The 23605-nt window shown below is 43.4% G+C and overlaps 1 protein-coding gene across 1 annotated transcript; it reads left to right on the forward strand.

Annotated features, from left to right (window-relative positions):
• The first annotated feature begins 1680 nt into the window (after positions 1–1680).
• LOC128533927 (antigen WC1.1-like) lies at positions 1681–23533 on the forward strand. Its single transcript, XM_053508163.1, has 18 exons — positions 1681–1888; positions 3237–3554; positions 3669–3977; positions 4062–4382; positions 4509–4838; positions 4916–5224; positions 5406–5471; positions 5826–6140; positions 6314–6388; positions 6480–6596; positions 6682–6780; positions 13030–13092; positions 13394–13459; positions 13570–13647; positions 13760–13822; positions 13922–13984; positions 22144–22203; positions 22898–23533. The coding sequence occupies exons 1-18, from the start codon at positions 1681–1683 to the stop codon at positions 23011–23013; spliced, it is 2976 nt and encodes a 991-aa protein (XP_053364138.1). The 3' UTR covers positions 23014–23533.
• Positions 23534–23605: the final 72 nt, after the last annotated feature.

Below are 23605 nucleotides of genomic sequence, written 5' to 3' on the forward strand. Positions count from 1 at the left end.
CTCATCCACACTCACACTCACAGCAGCTGGTAAGTACACACTCATTATTCACACTAACACATCACACACTTCTCACTACATCAACTGGGATTATAATGTATATATATATCAGAAAAATATATTTTCCCCTTCTTTTTTTCACATTTTTTCATATTTATCACACAAATGATTGAAATCATCAACACAAAGATAACCCGAGTAAAGACAAAATGCAGTTTTTAAATGATGAATTCATCAGATGAGAAATAACGTAATTGACGTGTATGAGGGTTACAAAGACATTTCTAAGGCGTTGGGACTCCAGTGAACCATCACTCACAAATGGAGAAAACCTGGTAGTAAATATTCTGTGGACTGATGAGACAAAAGTTCAACTTTTTGGAAGGTGTGTGTCCCGTTACATCTGGTGTAAAACTAACCCAGTGTTTTATAAAAAGAACATCATACCAACAGTCACACATGGTGGTGGTAGTGTGATGGTCTGGGGCTTTGCAGCTTCAGGACCTGGACGACTCGCCATAATTGATGGAACCATGAATTCTGGGCTCTACCAGAAAATCCTGAAGGAGAACGTCTGATCATCAGGTCGTGACCTCAAGCTCAAGTGTACTTGTGTTCTGCAGCAGGACAATAAACTGAAACACACCAGCAAGTCCACCTCTGAATGGATCTAAAATAAATGACATGAATGTTTTTGGAGAGGCCTAGTCACAGTCCGGACTTAAATCCTGTGACATGACCTTAAACAGGACGTTCAGGCTCGTAAACCCTCCAGTGTGGCTGAAATAAAACAATTCTGCATAAAAGAGCGGCTCAGAATTCCTCCACAGTGATGTGAAAGACTCATTGCTAGTTATCACAAACACTTGGTTGCAGTTGTTGTTGGCGAGAGTGGAGCAACCAGTTATTAGGATTAGGGGCAATTACTTTTTCACACAGGGCCAGGAAGGTTAGGACGGCTTTTTACCTTAATAAATAAAATCATCATTTAAAAACTACATTTTGTATTTACTGGGTTATTTTTATATACAGTAATGTTAAAAACTTTTTGATGATCAGAATCATTTAAGTGTAACAAATATATACAAAATAATAATAATAATAATAATAATAATAAAAGCAAATACTCTTCAATGGCTACACACACACACTCGCGCGCCCACACACACATGCGCACATGCACGCATACACACACATACACACACACACACTCCTCCTTTAATCTAATGACATTTAGTTGTTGTTCAGCCTGAAATGACGACCGACACAGTTGTAGTTTTATCCAGCTGTATTTACTCAGTGCAACTTTAACATCAGAGTGAAAGATATAACACCAACATGTCAGAAACTATAATAATAATAATAATAATGTGTGTGTGTGTGTGTGTGTGTGTGTGTGTGTGTGTGTGTGTGAGTGAGAGAGCATGATAAATACTGTAGAATTGTGTTCGCGTGTGAAAGAGAGAAGTGTGTGTTTAAAAGAGAATATGTGTGTATTTGCATGTGTTAGAGAAAAACTACAAGTGTGTGTGTGTGTGTGTGTGTGTGATAACCTCTCTCTCTCTCTCTCTCTCTCTCTCAGACAGTGTGAGGTTGGTGAATGGTGGAAGTCGCTGTGCTGGGAGAGTGGAGGTTCTTCAGGAGGAACAGTGGGGAACAGTGTGTGGTGTTGGCTGGGATATGGACGATGCTGCAGTGGTGTGTAGAGAGCTGCGCTGTGGGGAGGCTGTTAATGTACATAAGAACGCTTACTTTGGACCAGGATCAGGAACAATCTGGATGGATGATGTGGACTGTAGTGGATCAGAGTCGACACTGAAGAGCTGTAGGTCAAGTGGTAGAGGGGATCACTGTGGTCATGGTGCTGATGCTGGGGTCACCTGCTCAGGTAAACTACTGAATTTAGGGAATAAAAACAATGAGTTAGATTATCAGCATGATTTAACTGTAATTCTATCCAGACATTATTTGAATTCCATTTTGTCTTTATTTAAATGTAAAGCCTGGTGCGACTCTACCAAAGAGCTGACTGAGCCTGAGTAAGGGTCCATTTGCAGGAGGTTCATTATGACAGGCAGTGGCAGAGCCAGACTTTTTTCATAGGGGTGGCCAGGCTGGGCCCAGCACTCACTTTGGGGTGGCACAGAGACTGAGGCCTAGGTTCAGGTTTTTATCTGTATGGTAAAGTGGAGGAGGACAAATACTCACTAATTTGGGTCTAAATGATCATTTGCATATGCAGGTAACTGTGACTGTTAAATATGTTTACAAATATACAGTGAGGACTCGTTTATAATAAACATTTTATATTTAATAGAACCTACAATAAAACCTCTGATATTGTTAGTTAATATCATATATTGTTAGGAATAAGGATTTTCTAAAAGATGAATTTAAAGTAACTACAAATGAAAAGTTTCACCCAAAACTCGACTAGAATTTCACTAATAACATTTAGGATATTAACTGATTGGCACTAAATCAATCTGCAGTCATGTTTACATTATTGTTTAGGCCACATTGGAAACCGAAATATGACAAAATGTAACAAAAAATAGCTTGAATTTCTTTTTAGGTTTAGTTTTTATTTTATTTTATTTTGTTACCTTTATTAATTTATAGTATTACTTATTTATTTATCTCCTAAACTTCACTAATAACTAGTGACAAAAACACAGACAAAAACACATGATCTTCAAGTCGGCCAGGAATCACCAAAACCCTAAACACAGCAGATTTAGCCGAGTCAGCTGCAGTGAGACGAGGGGGAAAATGTTCCCATTTTATTAAACTACAGAAATGTAGAAGCTGCTGTGATGAAATCTGACTAAAATACATCTCAGTCAACTGGCAAGTCATGATGATGGTGATGTAGTGAACAGAGAAATGGGTTTAAATCTATTTTATCAGGCAGAGGAAGAGTCTAGTGAATTTTTTTTTACAATATCATAAGAACGACTTTCCCCCCTTTTTAACTAAAACATTTAAACATTATGTTTACTTCCTTAGAAAATCTGACTCCTCCCATCCATAAAATAATATTTCTCTAAAGCAAATATATTTGTTACATATTTAAAGTTTACCTGTAATTATAAGCCATGAGATAATTTTATCCCACATTGAAGTAATTTAGAGTAATTTATCAGAGTTGGATGTTACAGCACACATAACTGTTTTTCTTAATATCCTGTTCTGCTAAAACATGCACAATATTTACACAATGAATTGAATCACAGCTCACAGAAAGCCGAGACTCAGTGCTGGTCCTCACCAGTGCTCTGGGAGAGTGGAGGTGCTTCATGGAGGTTCCTGGTCCATAGTGTGTGATGCTGACTTTAACCAGCAGGATGCAGAGGTTGTGTGTCGAGACCTGGGCTGTGGGATTCCTGTGAAGGTGCTGGGATCAGCTGCTTTTGGCCGAGGGGAGGGTCAGGTGTGGACAGAGAAGCTTCAGTGTGGAGGAACTGAATCTGACATTACCTTCTGTACAACATCATCTTTACCCAAACACTCAAACTGCTCCCATGACAACGATGTGGGATTAATATGTTCTGGTTAAGTATCATGATTTACCTTCTGTTTAAATAGAGACCACATACCTGTCAATCAAACTTTAAGGTGTCTTTGTTAATGTTCCCCTTTCACTGAGCTCTCGGCTGTTTGTTCAGGTCACACGGAGGCGCGGCTGGTGAACGGACTGGACTCCTGTTCTGGTCGAGTGGAGCTCCAGTACCTCAGTGACTGGGGCACAGTTTGTGCTGTAAGCTGGGATATGAGAGCTGCAGATGTTCTCTGTGCACAGCTGCATTGTGGGAGTGCTGTGGCTGTGGTGGACTGGTATGGGGAGGGGAGTGGCCACATCTGGGCTGATGTGTTTGATTGTCAGGGGAATGAGACACACCTATCACAATGTGGCGTCTCATCATGGAGTCGAGCTGCATGCTCTCATAAACACGATGCTGGAGTCATCTGTAATGGTGAGATATTAACCTCACCTACACCACGTTAGTAAATAAACTCAGTGTTCATTAGAATATTTAAATTATGTTTTTCTGTTTCAGGATCATCCATGGCGTTTCATGAGGGGCGAGTGCAGTTGTCTGGAGGGAGCGAGTGTCAGGGGGAGGTGGAGATTTATTTCAGGCAGGACTGGAGGAGAGTTCTCCTGGACTCGTGGAGTCTGTCTGAGGCGTCTGTGCTCTGCAGACAGCTGGGCTGTGGCTCTGTGCTGAACTACCGCTCCTCCCCATCCACCACTGAACACAAACACATGTGTGTAACGGGTTTCAGCTGCTCTGGGAGTGAAGCTCATCTGGGGAACTGCAGCAGTGCACAACCTGTCAACTGCAGCTCCGGGGAACAGCTGTACATCACCTGCTCAGGTAAGCAGGTATTTTTTTCATTTCTGATTAAATATGGAGTAATTATATAAAATTTAAATCTAAAATAGCAAAATTATTTGGATTATTATTATACTTTTATTTTGAATATTTTGGGTCATACCACAGGTATCTTGAACCGTGCCATCAGCTCCATCAGGCTGGTTGGTTCTGGGGAAGACTGTGCAGGAAGGCTGGAGGTTTTCCACAGTGGCTCGTGGGGGACAGTGTGTGATGACTCGTGGGATATTGAGGATGCACAGGTGGTGTGCAGACAGCTGCAGTGTGGAGTGGCCCTCAGGAACCACATACCAGCCTGGTTTGGTCCTGGAACTGGGTCCATATGGCTAAATGAGGTGGAGTGTGAGGGGAACGAGACGTCCCTGTGGAACTGCAGATCTCAGCTGTGTGAAGAGGGGGAATGTGGACACCAGGAGGACGTAGGAGTCGTGTGCTCAGGTACAGTGTGATGACTGAGATTCAACCTGTTACATGTTAAATATGGACAAGTTAATAAGTTGTTCTTCCCTTTCCAGAGTTTAAAGAGATACGACTCACAGAGGGCTGTAAGGGGAATCTGGAAGTGTTCTATAATGGAACCTGGGGTAATGTGTGTTACAACCAGATGGATGATGAGACAGTAAACATGGTGTGTCGAGAGCTGAACTGTGGAAGGCGTGGCAGTCTGTCAAACACTAAAGCAAGAGTCAAATCTGCTCCTAACTGGCTGGATTATCTGAAGTGTAGGAAACACGACTCTAATCTGTGGCAGTGTCCATCTTCACCCTGGGGACAGAACAGATGTCATAATGATAGTAATGAAGTGGCTCATATTACCTGCACAGGTGGGTGGAGTCAGACTTCTCTGGTTCTGTACAGTACATTGATATAAACTGCAGTGTTTCATTGTGAATAGTGTTTAACTAATGTTACTGAGATATGAAGTTAAAAGTCTGATAAAAGTCTGCTCTGAGAGATAAACCTGCTGTGTAACATTTCATTAATGTGTGTATTTTATTACTGCAGATGATAAAACGTCTCTACATACACAAGAAAAGTGCTCTTCACTTCCCTCTCAGAAACACTGCTCAAGTAAGGAAACATAAGGAAAAGCTTTTAGTGCTGTTCTTCATTTACATTCAATTTCATTACTCATTGTAATAATGGATTTTCTCCTGTATCCATAAAATCATTTGCTGAGAACTTTATCGAATCATCCTGAGGTCATTATTCTTCCTCACATGTCATAAAAATCAAAGCAACAGAGATAAAAGCAGTAAACAGAACCCAAAGCTCATCTTCCTGCTTTAAATCATTTTATTCAGTGACCAATTAATGAATTTTTAACAGTTTATATTTTCAGGATGTTTGTAATTTGGTGGTATAAAAATCTTTATATAAACAGTTTTTGTTAAACTTGCACCATGTGTGATGTGTGTGATGTAGAGCACTGGTCTCTCAGGCTGAGTGGAGGAAAGGGAAGCTGCTCTGGGAGGTTGGAGGTGTATCATAACGCTACGTGGGGCTCCGTTTGTGATGATCAGTGGAACATCAGGAACGCTCAGGTGGTGTGCAGACAGCTGGGCTGTGGCTCGGCGCTGAGTGCTGATAGGAATGTTAGCTTTGGTCCTGGTGAAGGGACTATCTGGCTGAACAGAGTGAAGTGTCGAGGGGATGAGATTCACCTGTGGGACTGTCATCATTCCCTGAAGAAACACACTGACTGCTCTCATGCTGGAGTCACCTGTGCAGGTCAGAGGGGTGTGCTAACTTTTCAGCTTTCTCTCTCCACTCACTACACTTTTCTCACAGGGTTAAGACTTGATAACTTTTATTTATAATCTTAGATGTTAGCTTGAAAGCTCAGCATGTCAGAAACCTGATCTAGTGAGAGTTTATTTTTAATGCATTAGTTTTTTTGTCTGCAAATACAGACATATCCACAGTGTCCACTACTACACCCACCACCACCACCACCACCACCACTACAACCACCACCACCACATCAGGTATGTATATTTGTTACAATACAATATTTGTTACTGTTCACTATTTTTTTCTTATCAAGATCCTCTTCTGTGTTTTTGACTTCAGGAAGAGGCGCTCCAAATACCCCACCCACCCCTCCACTGGTTCTCTTTGTGTTGGGAACGCTGCTCTTCCTGGCCTTAGTGCTTCTGGTGGTACTGTTTTACCAGAACAGAGTGCTCAGGAGAGGTACCACACATTCACACAGTTCATTTTCTCTACAACACCAGTTATTATTATTATTATTATTATTATTATTATTCTGCACTCCCAGTTGTCTCTAAGACGAGGCGTAAGACTCAGCCTGAGGCAGTCTATGAGGAGATCAACCACAGATACATCACTAGAAGAATCACGAGCTCCACTCAAAGAGGTGAGTGATATGTGGACTGTTCTACATCACACTTATTGTATTCCATTTAAACTTGGAGCTGAAATTCACTGCATGCAAATGATCAAATCACTCAATACTAAATACACCCCTCAATGCAAACTCAGTGATTAAAGCAGGATTTTACCCCAAATCCAGTCTGATTCATTTATTTACAAAAATATTAATAAAAATAAGTGAAATGTGTGTGAGAGGAAATGTGCAGTTAGAGTACATGTGGTCAGTGGAGGATTTAGATATTGGTGACATGGGCAGTCATGGGCAGGGGGGCGTCTTACAGGGGGGCAGGACAGAGTGTGAGGTGAAAAAAGCAAATAAAAATGTAGAGGGATGATAACATTTACACAAACAGTTTTCTGTCACTCATTTGCACATCAGACTTTTCATGTCACATTGTGGGTCAATTAATCTCATTAATCTCAGATCATTCACAATACTGTAAGGCAGATAGAGGGGGATGCACCTGCACAGGAAAGCTCTCACTCACACACACACACACACTTGCACTAAATCAGAACTGTTAATAGATGTTTATCAGCAGAATTCTGTCTCAGTGCCGGATCTAGTGTGTGTGGCAAATCTCCCCTTCAGAACGCTGACAGAAAATAATTAATAAATAAAAACACTCTTGCCTTAAAACTTTTTTAACTTTTTCAATCAATTGGAACAAAACAAAATAATTATCATCTTTATATAAAAAATGCAATTTTATGTAGTCAAGCAGAATAATAACACAAGTTAATAAACACAAGTGTGATTAAAGTCTATTTTATTACATACATGATATTACACTCATAAAGTGATGACAGCTGCATTATTATTATTATTATTCGTGGTCGTGGTGTGATGAATCAATACTTGTTTTAAGCACAGATATATGATTAAGTAAACACACACACACACACACGTACACACACACAAACTAGAATCAGGGCTGGAGATTAATGTCCCACACGGTGACATGAAAATATGTGGCACGCAAAAGAGTGATAGAAAACTGATCATGCAAATGTTATCACCATCCTGAGCATTCAGATCAGTGCCGCCGCTGGCAGGATGTCACCCCGGGTAGCTGTCACTCATCCCCCTTCTCTCTGCTTTACTCCGTGTGTGTTAGTGTGTATTAGTGTGTGTTGTGTTGTGGTGCAGTGACTCAGGACCAGTTGGACGAGGGGACTGATGATGGCATCTTTGCTCAACTTTTAGTACTGCAGAGTTTTATAATGGAGTGGGCGTGGCTCGCTCTCTTTTAGATGTTTCCAGAATTTAATGTCCCTTTAGTGTATTTTTATCAGTAACTGATCTCGGCCTAATTCTGCCCTGCACGTGTTATTCCTGGTGTTTTTATTAAAATCATTCTGCATGCAGTGTCTCGATTGTGTGTTTGTCCCATGTGTGGACTTGCTGGTGTGTGAGTGAGACCCACACTTCACTGACACACAGGGCGATGGGTTCAATCACTGATTCAAATATTTTGAGCCAAATTCTAATTGGAATTTCTACAAATGTTTGTCTTTAGATGTTATAGAATAAATCTTTAAATGTTTTGTTACTATAAAGTTCAGTCTCGTGTGTGTAGTTTAAATGAGTGTTTTGTTCCCTGAGAGCTGGATATTTTTGGAAGATGACAGTTTCAGTTTGGCTGAGGTTGAGTGTCAGGGTCCAGGTTTGACAGGACTGCTGCAGCAGGTCCAGGTTGTCCTGTAGTCCCTGAGCGCCGGGGGACAGCAGGATCAGGTTGTCTTTGTACAGCAGGAGTTTAATCTCTGAGACGTGTAGAGTGAGACCGGGCGCCGCAGACCGCTCTAGGACAGAGGACAATTCGTTTATATATATTTTGAATAATGTTGGACTTAAACTACAGCCCTGTGGCACTCCGCGCTCCTGAGAGATGAAATGTGTTTGTTTGTTGCTAATTCTTATTCCACACTTGTCTCCTGTGTACATGGACTTAATGAGATCATATGATTTCCCCCCTACACCACTCTCTACCGCTCTATAGAACAGGCCTCGGTGTCTAATGAAGTCAAAAGACTCAGAAATCAATAAAACAGGCCAATATTTTAGAGTTATTTTAAATAACATATTTTGGGTGAGTGTGTTATGGGTGTAAATGTGATCAGCTGTGTGGCAGTTTGGGAGAAATCTGATCCGGCTTTTACTCAGGACATTGTAAAGTCTCACTCACACACACACACACACACACTCTCTCTCTCTCTCTCTGCGCATGCGCTGGGTGTGAGTGAGTGTGCGGAAGGCTGTCTGGCGTCCTGCCAAGTTTTTTGCAATATACTGTCGAGTTTATTTATTTATGTATACATTTTTTGTTCATGTTATTAGTTAAAAAACAAAAAAAAAGTTAAAAGATTATAGTGAGAGAGAGTGACTGAGGCACCATGGCTTTTGAGGCCGGAGGCGAGACTTTGTCTCTCCAGAATGGCGTCAGGTGTGTTGTGGAAGACGGTGTACTGCTGGAGGAAGTTCTGCTAGTGATGAGGGAGCAGATCGGGTGCCAGAATATCTAGTCTGCCTCCCGAATAAATAAAGCAGTGGTGGTCTTCCTGACCAAAAAAACACTCGTAACCACGGCAACAAAAAACGGGATATGAGTTAGAGATGTCATGGTCCAGGTCACCCCTCTGTCTGTGCCAGCAACCTGAGTGGTGATCTCCAACGTCCCTTCGTTCATCAAGAACGAGCAGATCCTGAGGGAGCGGGCGCGCGTTGGGAAGTTGACCGGCCCCATGAAACCCATCCCGCTCGGGTGTAAAAGCTCGAGTGTGAACCCTGTCTTTCCGTAGGCAAGTCCTAATGGTGTTAAACGTTCACGAGGGTCCGCTAAACGTTAATTTTAAAGTTAAAGACAGGAACAACAGTTACACCGTCTTCGCCACCACGGAGCGGCTGAGGTGTTTCGAGTGCGGGGACGTCGGTCACAAAAGGCTGAGCTGCCCGCACGGAGCCGTGCAGCTGGGGAGCTCGCGGGGCGACACCGCCGGGAAACAGCGGCAGCAGCATGAGGACATCCGGCAGGGGAGCACCGAGGAGTCCGTGCCTGAGGTGGGCCTCGCCGACACACCTGAACAGGTCAGTCCCAAACACACCGGCAGCACTGAGACACACCCCGTGCTCGGCGCTGAACTCAACACCGGTACCACTGTACACAGCGCAAGCACAGAACCTGATGCCAGTACAGTGTTCAGTGCTGACAGTGACCACGCCCCCAACATCAGCACCGAAACACAGCAACCGCAGACCAACACACCACCACAGACACCCAAAGACACAAAACCGAGGAGAAAACGGGAGGAGATGTCCGGCACAGAACCGACGAATGAGCGAAAAACCCACAGTCGGACTCAGAGCAGGAGAGTGAAGAGGCCAGGTGCAGCACCGCACACACACCTGAAGACAAAGAAGAGCAGGTGAACCTATTCTTACAGCTGTCCAAAACTGAGAGGAAATGGGTAGTAAAAACGTTAAAAGAACTGAAAAAAATTAACACAACAGGTAACAACAAACAAACCGTCACTCAAAAAGAAGAAAAAATAGACAACAGCTGAAACCAAACCACAAACTGTAAATAAAATGGTAAATTAATGGACAAAAAAAACTGAAAAAAAAAAACTTGTTAATAGTAGGGAAGTGGGAAGGAGGGTTTAGTGGGTGTTTCTATATAAAAAAATTAAAAATTGTAAATATGTAAATAGTATATGTGTGAGTCAGTGTGTACGTAATGTATGCATGTTGACTTTGTGTGTGTATAGTATATACACACACGTACATGTGAGAAGTGGAACGAAAATCATACATGATTCCAAACATTTTTTACAAATAAATAACTGCAAAGTGGGGTGTGCGTAATTATTCAGCCTCCTTTGGTCTGAGTGCAGTCATTTGCCCATAGACATTGCACCTGTGTGTAATCTAATGTCAGTACAAATACAGCTGCTCTGTGACGGCCTCAGAGGTTGTCTAAGAGAATATTGGGAGCAACAACACCATGAAGTCCAAAGGAAACACCAGACAGGTCAGGGATAAAGTTATTGAGAAATTTAAAGCAGGCTTGGACTACAAAAAGATTTCCAAAGCCTTGAACATCCTACAGAGCACTGTTCAAGCGATCATTCAGAAATGGAAGGAGTATGGCACAACTGTAAACCTACCAAGACAAGGCCGTCCACCTTAACTCACAGGCCGAACAAGGAGAGCGCTGATCAGAAATGCAGCCAAGAGGCCCATGGTGACTCTGGACGAGCTGCAGAGATCTACAGCTCAGGTGGGGGAATCTGTCCATAGGACAACTATTAGTCGTGCACTGCACAAAGTTGGCCTTTATGGAAGAGTGGCAAGAAGAAAGTTATTGTTAACAGAAAACCATAAGAAGTCCCGTTTGCAGTTTGCCACAAGCCATGTGGGGGACACAGCAAACATGTGGAAGAAGGTGCTCTGGTCAGATGAGACCAAAATGGAACTTTTTGGCCAAAATGCAAAACGCTATGTGTGGTGGAAAACAAACACTGCACATCACTCTAAACACACCATCCACACTGTCAAACATGGTGGTGGCAGCATCATGCTCTGGGGTGCTTCTCTTCAGCAGGGACAGCTGGTCAGAGTTGATGGGAAGATGGATGGAGCCAAATACAGTGCAATCTTGAAAGAAAACCTCTCGGAGTCTGCAAAAGACTTGAGACTGAGGCGGAGGTTCACCTTCCAGCAGGACAACGACCCTAAAGATAAAGCCAGGGTAACAATGGAATGGTTTAAAACAAAACATATCCATGTGTTAGAATGGCCCAGTCAAAGTCCAGATCTAAATCCAATCGAGAATCTGTGGCAAGATCTGAAAACTGCTGTTCACAAACATTGTCAATCTAATCTGACTGAGCTGGAGCTGTTTTGCAAAGAAGAATGGGGAAGGATTTTAGTCTCTAGATGTGCAAAGCTGGTAGAGACATACCCTAAAAGACTGGCAGCTGTAATTGCAGCAAAAGGTGGTTCTACAAAGTATTGACTCAGGGGGCTGAATAATAAGGCACACTCCACTTTTCAGTTATTTATTTGTAAAAAATGTTTGGAATCATGTATGATTTTCGTTCCACTTCTCACGTGTACACCACTTTGTATTGGTCTTTCACATGGAATTCCAATAAAATTGATTTATGTCTGTGGCTGTAATGTGACAAAATGTGGAAAAGTTCAAGGGGGCCGAATACTTTTGCAAGCCACTGTATATATGTATGTGTGTGTGTGTGTATGTGTGTATATGTATATATAAGAAAAAAACGTAAAGTAAGTTTATCTTTATTGTTTCACACTAAAGTGTGTTTAAGACCTCAAACCTCTCTCTCTTTTTTACACACACACACACAATCAATCTCTCTCTCTCTCTCTCTCTCTCTCAGACACACACACACACACACACACACACACTCTCTCTCTCTCTCTCTCTCTCTCTCTCTCTCTCTCTCTCTCTCTCTCCAGTTACAGTATAAATGTAAAATTCCAGAGAAACACACTCTAGTTCCCCCATAGTGCTGTTTTGATTGTTGGACTTTTGCTTTAGAATATTTCCGACCCCGGCTGGTTGTATGGATAGTTTTTGATGAATTTTGTTAGACCTCACTTGTACAATAGAATCTCACGAGAATGGCAAAGATCACGCTGGTACTGTGTGTTTTACCGCGCGGTCTCGATGCATGTCTGAATGAAACCGTGAGGAACATTTACATAAAGGTGAGGTGTGTCTGAATTACACAAACAGTGGAGATTCTAGTGTGTATGGTGTCCTGGGGGAACTCACCTTCAGCACCGCCAGAAAGAAAGAAAGAAAGAGATAAATAGAGAGATAAATATCTGCCAATGTGGCCACTGGACAGAAAGACTGTCTGTTATGAACTGATAAAACTCCAAATGTTAAATATCATACGTCTGAAAAAGGCCTCTGTGTGTGTGTGTGTGTGTGTGTGTGTGTGTGTGTGTGTGTGTGTGTGTGTGTTTGAGCGTGCATGCAGTCGTGCAGGCTTTCCTGTGCAGGTGCATCCCCCCCCCTCCCTGACTTACACCCGGTGTTGTGTGTGTGTGTGTGTGTGTGTGTTTATGTGACGTAAACCTCATTTGACAGATCATACGAAATGTGTGTTTCCTGAAATAGAGTTCATGAGTTTGTGTGTGTGTCTGTGTGTGCGTGGGTGTGTGCCTCATGACTGTCCTGCTCTCCTTTAACAGGAAGTCTCCTTTCTGAAGAACAGCATTCTGGGTATGAGCATGTGGATGATGAGCTTCTCTCAGGTAAAAAAGGCCAGAGTGTGAGTTTGTCTGACTCCATTAACTGAAAGATATTCGAATTGCAATTAAAGATGAGAAATGACTAAATGTGTCCTTTCTGAGACGTGATTATGATGTATTATATAGAAGAATTACAGTAACTCCAGTGTTTTAATGCTGACACATGAGATCTCACAATCAACCTTATCTTACTTTAAGCTTCTGAAATCCCTCTTATCACATTTATCAAAGCTTCTTTGGATGAGGATTTTATTGAGTATAAATGTGTTTAAAAGCCCAAACACACAAACTCTTCTTTTTCCAGTAAAGTCTGGGATTGGAGAAAAGGCTGAGTATTATGATGATGTCATCGACACCAGTGACTTCATAAGTGGGTGCAGTTGTTAACTGATCAGATAAATTGAGTGACTTGACATTAAACCATGAGGTCAGAATGTGATGGAGCTGTTTGTACAGAGCCTCTGCTTTTATTTCATTTAGGTGATACAGGAAGAGTTGAGCCACCAGAGGACTACGATGATGCCGTCACTGCTGGACCCATCGCTGATAACATGGAGGGTGTGCTTCTGTTTTGGGATTTGTTTTAGAGAGCACACACACACACACAGTGTACAAACTGTCACTTCAGTAAACTTTAAATCTCTTTAAATCTCTGTGTGTTTTGGTGTAGAGGATGAAGTGGAGAATTATGATGAGGCCATTACAGCTGATCAGAAGTCAGTTATACTGACAGGTATGATAATAATGGGACAGTGTTGCATCCACAAGCATCCAAATGATCATTAATGACATTCATGTGGATTTAATAGCTTTTATCTCTACATTCTGACAGAGGACGTGTCCGAGAACTATGATGATGCAGTTACGGCTGAAACAAACACAAACATCACCACAGGTCAGGGAGTTTCTCTGTTATTAAAAAAATCCCCTTAATAAATAATAAACTTTAAACAATGTGCTGATGAATTCTGCATTCTGATTTATGTTGATTAATTTTCTATAACAGCAGCTCTGACATACTGCAGCTGTAAATCACAGGTTTATATTAATGCACTCGTTCCACTACATTATGGTTTCTATAGTAACAGCTCATCCACAGGGACGTGTACAGCAGACGCTCCACATTAACTGATGAAAAACAAACACAACAAAAAAGTCTTGCTATAAGTGTAGTAAAGTGTAGCTCCAAGAGCTCACAGTGCTGAGACGCTAAATGCTGATTAACATCAACATCTCGTCTGCTGCATTTGACAGAAGTCACACTCACATCTAAAAGAACTCAACAATTTATAATGTGGGGAATTAATTCATGCATTTCAGTTTAAATAATCACATGACTTACTTTTTAACGTAAAGTTAAATTGAGCTTTATTTTTCACTTTCTTATATATATTCATTTTCATAATGCTGCTGCGATATAAGTCACACCCACATCTAAAACAATTCAGAAGTAAATGTAATTGTCATTAATAAAATTACTTCTGTCTATCATTTTATCTTACAGCCCGAAAATGTATTTTATTTAAATACTAATAGTTTAATACCATTTTTTAATTAATTAATTATTAGAATTAGTGCCCCATCTGCTGTGTAGCCCACAAGTGGCACCATCACGTTCTATAGAGTAGACCAGCTTCAGAAGGTTCAGTCAGAAACCCAGGACACAGTAGTAAAATTTAACTATTTATATTTACTAATTAAGGGTGTGTATGGTTAAACATCACACAGGGAATGCAATTTATCACAATGTTTTTAAAGAGAACTTTAGTGATGCATTTAATATGTAACTTATACTTGTAAATAAAAGAGTGCGCACATAAAGAAAATAAAACCGACCCGGGTCTACTAGAGTCTTAGTGCTCCACTTTGGATCATCACACGAATTTCCATTCGGTCTGTTATTGTGTGTGGACACAATCCTTCCTACCGCACTTGAAGATCAATCAACTTGATAGTATCTTATGGGCTCGTCATCCATGACAGGGAAAAGTAATCCAAGGAATCAATTCGAAAAGGTTCTGGGTCCAGTCTCGACTAAAAACCTGACCTATAGATATGGTCAGAATCCCCAAAATCAATTCACCAATTAAATATTACAATGGCTTATGGCACTGGTTGAACTACTGACAAAGTAAAATGCAATAAAAAAACATAAAATATCATAAAGCTTAGGTTAAATAATAATAATATTGTAGCGTTTTTATCGCCTGAAAGGATGGTGGAGAGACGAGCGAGCTTATATTGCTGCCCAATGCAAATGGCTGGGAGTATTTTATTTAAGCACACAATCTCACAACACGAACAAATGAGACGGCTTAAAAGAAGAACACCCTATCACACATACCCTGGCTGAAGCCACTAAACCAAACACCTTTCCCCAACACGGTGAACACATAAACAGTCCCTCCCGCAGAGCATGATGGTTATTACCCGAAACCCCGCCCACGCCACATTGCCCCCACCCGAGCTGTGACCGTCCCCGGTCACCATGGCGAACTCAGTCTAGCAGGCGTGACGGTGGTCGGCGCTGGCGTTGTGAACGCCGGAGTCTTTTTGCGGGGGAAGGCGGGGCACAGCCCTCTTCCTGAGGCGGACCGGCCTTCACAGAGCTCGATGTTTTGCTGACGTGGGGCTGGTAGGGAGCGAGCTGGTCCCGGTGGAGCACGACCAATCGCGACCGCCCCGTCAACCGCACCCGGTAGACCACATCAGAGAGCTGTGCGACGACCGTGCAGGGGCCCACCCAGTGCGACATAAGCTTAGGTGAGAGCCCCCTTTTCCTTCCGGGGGAATACACCCAAACCTGCTCCCCAGTAGCAAAGTCGCGCCCCCGGCTGTGAGTATCGTACACGCGGCGCTGCTTAACCCCGGCGTCCGCCAAGTGTCTACGCGCCAATTCGTGGACACGAAACAGTTTGTCTTTCAATGAACAAAAATAGTCCAAACCTGGTTTCGTGGGTAAATCCACTTGAGGCGGGGGCCCGAACACCAGATCCACAGGCGTGCGCAACTCGCGACCGAACATTAACGCAGCTGGCGTCAGTTGCGAGGACTCCTGCACCGCTGTGCGATACGCCCAAAGCACGAGAGGCAAATGCTCGTCCCAATCTTTTTGCCGGTTGCTGGTAAGCACGGCGAGTTGGGTGGTGAGTGTTCGGTTGAACCGCTCCACGAGGCCGTCACTTTGTGGATGCAGGGGCGTGGTGCGGGTCTTTTTCACCCCGAGGCGCTCGCACACCGCTGCAAACACCTCCGCCTCGAAATTACGCCCCTGATCACTGTGCAACTGCTCCGGGGCGCCGAATCGGCTGAACACCTCATCCACCAGCACTCGAGCCGTGGTGGAAGCGCTCTGATCCGGAACAGCGAACGCCTCCGGCCACTTGGTGAAGTAATCCATGGCCACCAGCACATAACGATTCTCGCGATCAGAGATGGGAAACGGCCCCAGAATGTCCACGCCCATACGTTCCATGGGCGCCCCCACCCGAAAGTCTTGCAAGGGTGCTCGCGAGCGCTGGGTAGGGCCCTTCTTTGCCGTGCAGACATCGCATCTGTGAACAAAAAGTTTGCTGTCAGTATGACAACCCGGCCAGTAGAACCGAGCACGCAACCGCCGCAGTGTCTTAGTTACCCCAAAGTGTCCCGAACCCGCGTGCCCATGAACCATCCCCAGCACACATGCCCGCAAAGTCCGCGGCACCAGCAGCTGAAAAGATTCGCCAGCGCCACACGGCCGTTCCCACTGGCGGTAGAGTAAACCCCCCCCGCAACGCTAGTCGGTGAAACTGCGAGTGGAGAGCTTTTTCTTCGGGTCCCAGGTGGGCAATGGCGGCATAATCCGGTCTCTGGCCCGCGTTAACCCAACTTAATACCCGCTGCAATGCCGGGTCCTTCTCCTGCTCGACCATTAGCTGATCGCAGTCCATCTGTGGCACAGGCGAAACGACCACCGGCGATGGTGTAGGTGCCGCAGTGACTCGGCTACACGCCGGCTCGGACGGCCGATTACTGACGGGGGCTTCGGAAGACTGCGCAGGGAGAATGTTCTGATTCACGGGGGTCGGGGTGTGTTCGATGTCGTGACCACCCACACGCTCTTCAACCCGCTCGCAGTGTCGACAACGCTCCTTGCTGCACGGCCGGCGGGATAACGCATCGGCGTTAGCGTGCAATTTTCCCGCTCGGTGCTGAACGGTAAAATGATAGTCCTGCAACCGTTCGAGCCAACGCGCTAACTGCCCCTCGGGCTCTTTAAAACTGAGCAGCCACACCAGCGAAGCGTGGTCGGTCCGCAGCAAGAAGGATTGCCCGTATAAATACGGCCTAAAATGCCTAAGGGCCGCGACGACCGCAAGCAGCTCGCGCCGCGTGACGCAGTAATTCTTTTCCGGCCCAGACAACGCGCGGCTGAAGTACGCGACAACACGCTCTTTGCCCCCGGCAACCTGAGACAGGATGGCCCCCAGCCCTACATCGCTCGCGTCCGTGTCGAGAATAAACGTACGAGCTATATCAGGATATTCGAGAACGGGTGACGTAACCAGAGCTTCCCGTAACCGGGTGAACGCACGCGCGTGCTCCCTGTCCCAGCGAAACGGCTGGTTCTTTCTCGTGAGCGCGTGCAGCGGGCTGGCGATCGTAGCAAAATCCCTCACGAACCGGCGATAGTACGACGCTAACCCGAGAAAGGTGCGCAGCTGCGACACATTTGACGGCTCAGGCCAATTCTGTACCGCGGCAATTTTGGCTGGATCGGTGGCAATCCCTTGAGCGCTAATGACGTGTCCCAGAAAGACAGTTTCTTGCCGCAACAACTGGCACTTTTTGGGATTGAGCCGCAAATTCGCCCGCCGGATAGCTAGAAACACCTCCCGTAGGTTAGCTAGCGCGACCGCAAAATCCTTGCCGTGCACCAATAAATCGTCTAAGTAGACGACACAACGGTTGCGAGGGATCTCTGCCAATACTCTCTCCATCAACCGTTCGAACGTAGCGGGAGCGTTGCAGAGGCCGAACGGCATGCGCCGAAATTGCCATAGACCTTGTCCGATCGAAAACGCGGTTTTGGGTCGTGCTTTCGGGGCGAGCTCTACTTGCCAATACCCGCTACGCAGATCCAACGAGCTAAACCACGCCGAGCCCGCAACGTGTTCCAGCGCATCATCTATTCGCAGTAACGGATAAGAATCTTTGCGCGTCACCTCGTTTAACCGCCGGTAGTCCACACAAAACCGCCACGATTCGTCCTTTTTACGCACCAGTACAACGGGTGAAGACCACGGTCCGGATGCTGGCTCTCTAACGCCCGAGTCGGCCATCTCACGCAGCTGCTGCTCGGCTATAGCTCGTTTAGCTAACGGGAGGCGTCTCGGATGTAACCGAACAGGAGCGGCGTTACCCGTATCGATATGGTGCTGCACCAAATCGGTATGCGTGCACTCGCGCTCATCAACTGCGAAAATATCTGCGAACTCGTGCAAAAGGGACTTCACGGCGTCGGTCTGCGTCTGATTTAGCCCTACATTGCTACGCCGCATCAGCTCGGCCGTTATTCTCGCTCGGACAGCTACCGGATGTTTACATGGAGCGTCCACCGGAAGTTCCGCCCCGCTGGTGCGTGCTACTAACTCGTCCGGCTGCGCTTTGGGCACTAGCAACCTAGCTAAACCGAAACTACCACGCAGAGTCCCGTCTGCGAGATTCAGTACCGCACCCCACCTTTCCAAAATGTCTAATCCCAAGATACAATCATCCTCGATATCCGCCACAAAGAATGGGTGAAAAAGAATGATTGCACCTACTTGTATTCGCACTGTGCGACAGGCCCGTATCCTCAAATAACTTCCCGACACGGTGCGAATGTTCACGGCCGGGTCCGGCAGCACACGACCGCGCTCTCCACGCTTCAACAATCCCCCGCGCAGCAGCGAATTTGTAGAGCCGGTGTCCACGAGCGCCCGCAGCGAAACGTTGTCCAGGCCGCAGTCCACGTAGACCCCCGCGCGATTTACGACACGTCCCGACCGGAAGTTAAATCCGGCAGTTGGGGGAACAAAGATGGCTGTGGGAGGCGGTTTCCCCTCAGCGCCCCCCGAAGCTAGTTTAACGGCTGCTGGGGTACGCTGTCCTCCGGCCGGAGAACGTTGCAGCGGTATCCCTGGCCTCGGCGTTGTCGCGGAAACTCGCCGGCCGGGTCGAGGCCTAGCCGCGACGGGTAGCCCAGTCCCCGGCTAGGTTCACCTACCCAGCGGCCGCGAGCCACCGAAGATCGCTCGGCTCTCTCGCCGTGTTCACCCAAGATGGGCTCGGTTGCCAGCTCCTCGCCCGCGGCCTCGTTACGGTCTCCTGCGCCGAAACGGAAACAGAGCGACTGCTGCAGCTTTAACCAGTCGTCCCGCTCATCAGCCCGGAGATCTTGCAACGCCCGCAGCGCGTCACCCTCCAACGAGAGGGCCACCCGGACGGCTGTTTCTGCCGGGGACCAGCCCGCGAATTTGGCGGCTAGCTCTACCTGGGCGATGAACGCGTGGGGATCGCCGGCGCCGTTGTAGGCCGGCAGGCGCAGCTGTAGGTCGCTTCGCTGGCGGACGGGGCACGGAGCTGTAGCTTGCTCCGGTGTCGGCGCCGCGTCACTGGAGGACTCCTCCCCGAGGTCCAATACCGGAACCTGGAACGCGCCGCTCCGCTCCGGTCGCCGCTCTTTGCCCGCACTAGCCCCATCAGGGAGGGTCTTCTTTCTCCTCAGCTGCTCCGCTACTCGGCGGCCTATTTGGATCCTCCGGATTTCCTCCGGGGTGCGCTCCAACTCGCGACTCTCCATAATCCCACTTCTGACACCAATGTAGCGTTTTTATCGCCTGAAAGGATGGTGGAGAGACGAGCGAGCTTATATTGCTGCCCAATGCAAATGGCTGGGAGTATTTTATTTAAGCACACAATCTCACAACACGAACACATGAGACGGCTTAAAAGAAGAACACCCTATCACACATACCCTGGCTGAAGCCACTAAACCAAACACCTTTCCCCAACACGGTGAACACATAAACAGTCCCTCCTGCAGAGCATGATGGTTATTACCCGAAACCCCGCCCACGCCACAATATAAATCATTCACAACAGTAATACAATGTGACGTAGATGTACATCCCCCAGAAAAATAGATGCCACATGTTATCATTAACACCGGTGACATTAAACACGTGGCTTAGCATCGGACAATTAGCTTAGCAACTAGCAAGTCTCCAGGCTGCTGTCCACGCTAGAGCAATACAAACCAGTAGACTGTTAACATGTTAGACCCTCACTGTTGCACTCATCAGATAAATGTCATCACATTTAACTCCAGGAACAATTTGCTATGATTTGCTCCTAATCGTGAGGGAAAAAACACAAATCCATTCGCTTCTTCAAGTCTAGAAAGTTCCAGCGCTGCGCGCGCGCGTTCTTTTGACCTTTCACCCAATAGGGACAGACAACCAGCTGGGACAAACCATTTAGTAAATAACCACAGGGCGGATCTTTAGAAACAACTGATTTCAGGACAAACCACATGCTTGCACGGGGGGATTTCAGAGTCTGTCTATTTGTCTACTTCCATCTTTCACTGTCATAATCAAAACCTTTATTAGTTTGGATTCTTTAATATTACTTTAATATAATTATTATTTTCCATCATTTTAGTAACCAGTCTATAATTTTCTTATGGCTAATTATGAACACTGGGTTACAGCTGCATTTAATATAAGCCACACCCACATCTAAAACAATTCAGCAAAATGTATTTTACATAATGAATTAAGCAATTTAACAATATTTTGGAACTTAAAAATCTACATTAATATCACTGAACAATAATTAATTAAATAATATTTAATGGCTTTTTATTTAATCTATTCTCTGTAACATATAATTATTAATTTCTACAAAAGTATCACTTGAGCAAATCCAAACTAAATTTAAAAATGCTGATGAAAAGAAGCAACAAGTTATAATTTTAAGCCCTTAAATGAGATTGACATGAAAAGCGTGGCAGTACCACCTACTGGCCCAGAGTGGTACTGCAACAGAGGAAGGGAAATACACATGAGCTCCATATATGTACATATAGCACTTACACTCATGTAATATTAATATTAAATATTAAAAGTAAAAAAAATGTTAATAGTAAATATTTCAATTATTAATTGAAAAGTATTTAAATATAAAAATAATGTAATTTAAAAAGGTGTAATATAGTAAAACAATTTTATATAAAATGTACTTTTTAAATTTATGCATTTATTAATTTAATGTGAATAGCACCTAGTGGTCACACTGAATAGAGAGTTGTAATTTATATATAAATCTTAAATTAATTGAAATCATTAATGCATTAGTTTTCCAATTAACCTGAATGTGATAAGGACATAAAAATTCAATTTTGCCTGTTTGATTTTAACATCACAATCTACAACTAAACAGATTAAGAATGTTGCCTTAAAATACATTTACAATATTTGTATTTTTACAAAAAAAAAATATATATATATACATGAATTAATCAATTAATAAATAATCATGTAGATAAGGGCTAAAATTCCATCTTATAAAGAGTGATATAATTTCTTCTCCTCTTACTGCAGTAAAGCTCCAGCAGGCGACTTCATCAGCTCTCACCTCCATATCTCAGTGGTTATAGTGGAGTCTCTGGCTAGTAGCTTTCACACACTAATGGGAAAATGCACCGTTCCTATTGGTTAATCCTTTTTCTCACTACAGCAGCTGGTAGACAATAAAACATCATTAAACTCTTATAATTTAATATTATATATTATATGTATATATTTAAATAGTTACTTTTCGCTCCTCACTTGCATGGAATCCTATAATAATTTAGTGTTAATATAAAATCAGTATAATCAAGTTAATATGTAATAGTTTATATATTTAAATTATTTCTGTTATCTTTATTTTTCATATAAACATCGTGTTCTACTCAGTAACTCAGTATTTTACTATAAGATCAACACACACACTGGTTTATTACTTCTTCATTTATTTGTTGATTAGACAATCCAGAAGATTATGATGATGTCATCACTGAGGAACAGGATGGAGGAGAGACAGAAGGTGAGTGACTTCTTGTTTATTCTGTAATGTACATAAGTGCACAGGCAGCAAAGTCAAAGATTAGATTATATATGATTAGATTATATATGGTATATAATAAATATCAACTTTCAGAAGAGTTTTTAGAACAAATGTTCTCTCTGTTCTGTCATTTAACAAGTGCATTTATTAAAGAGTTTAGATAAGACCTACTGTAAATATTACCTGTGATATATAATATAAACATCAGCCGACTGTTTTTAGAACAAATCTCTGTTCTGTCATTTAACAAGTGCAGCCAGATTTATTACACACTTTAGATAAGACCTGTATATTTATGGCTCTTTTACTTCCACATTTTTATAAACACAATCTTGTAAGGACTGGAATCTATTTATTCCAAACATTTAACAGGAAAATAGAAATGTAATACTATATAAAATGTATTATTGTTTTGTAGCATTTCTACAGTTGAATCAGTTTGTAAAATGATGTGAAATTTGATGGACATCTCTATCACATCTTATACACATGGCCTGTGTTAATATTAAGAAAACTCATCTGATAAATGTCCTCTATTCTCTTCATTTATTGTTTAAAGATCAAAGAAATCCTACATAGTGCATCATTTACTGTATTTGAAGGTTTTACAAAACAATGACTATTAATCCAATACAAAGGAGATATTAAAGAGGTAAATGTGTTTATTTTACAGAATATGATGAGGTGGAGGAGAAATCTCAGAAAGACAGGGACCATGTGACTGAGACACGCCCCCAAAGGCCTTTTCTCAGGAAATTACATTTCAACTTTTATAAACACAAACAATGATTTGATTCTACTTCCAATAATTTCATGCATTCTGAACCATGTTCATTTTCTCACCTTGTTATTAGCAAATAGATTAGGGAGAGTTAAATCAGCTCCATTATTACTGAACCAAATGTTTCCAGCTTTCCTTTTACAACACATTTCTGACAATTCATCTGAATATCTTGTCTTTGTAAACAATATGCAAGCAATATATACGTCTAGGTTTCATGCTGTGTGTTTAACTATAAAACATATCATTGAAATGAATGTTTTGTTGCAGTCTCTATTAGGGAGCTGTGTATGTTGGAAGTTTCATTACGGATTCTCAGATTTTCATGTGAAATTCTCAGGTTTCCTTCAAACTCTCCAATTTCTTTCCTTATTCTCAGGATTTTGTTTAATAATCTAATATTTCTTTAATATTCTCAGATGTTTGTTTTGTGATCTCAGGTTTTATTCAATATTCTCACTTTTTAATGAGTGACGGCTCGTTAATTTTAATGTTACATCTTAATAAACAATATACAAGCAAAGGTGACTTTTTAGCCTCGCAGAATGAAAACAATTCAATATTCAAGAGTTTTATTCACTTTTTCTCCTATTGTGTAAC

Source organism: Clarias gariepinus, chromosome 12 (genome assembly GCF_024256425.1).
Source record: "Clarias gariepinus isolate MV-2021 ecotype Netherlands chromosome 12, CGAR_prim_01v2, whole genome shotgun sequence".
Lineage (NCBI taxonomy): Eukaryota > Metazoa > Chordata > Actinopteri > Siluriformes > Clariidae > Clarias > Clarias gariepinus.

What these genes read in the sequence shown, in the direction of transcription:
- LOC128533927 (XM_053508163.1), top strand. Translation starts at nt 1,681, where the DNA reads ATGGACGATGCTGCAGTGGTGTGTAGAGAGCTGCGCTGTGGGGAGGCT. An exon ending in CACCTGTGCAGGTCAGAGGG is followed by an intron (nt 6,141 to 6,313) that starts GTGTGCTAACTT and finishes CTGCAAATACAG; the next exon opens with ACATATCCACAGTGTCCACT. An exon ending in GGATGGAGGAGAGACAGAAG is followed by an intron (nt 22,204 to 22,897) that starts GTGAGTGACTTC and finishes TTTATTTTACAG; the next exon opens with AATATGATGAGGTGGAGGAG.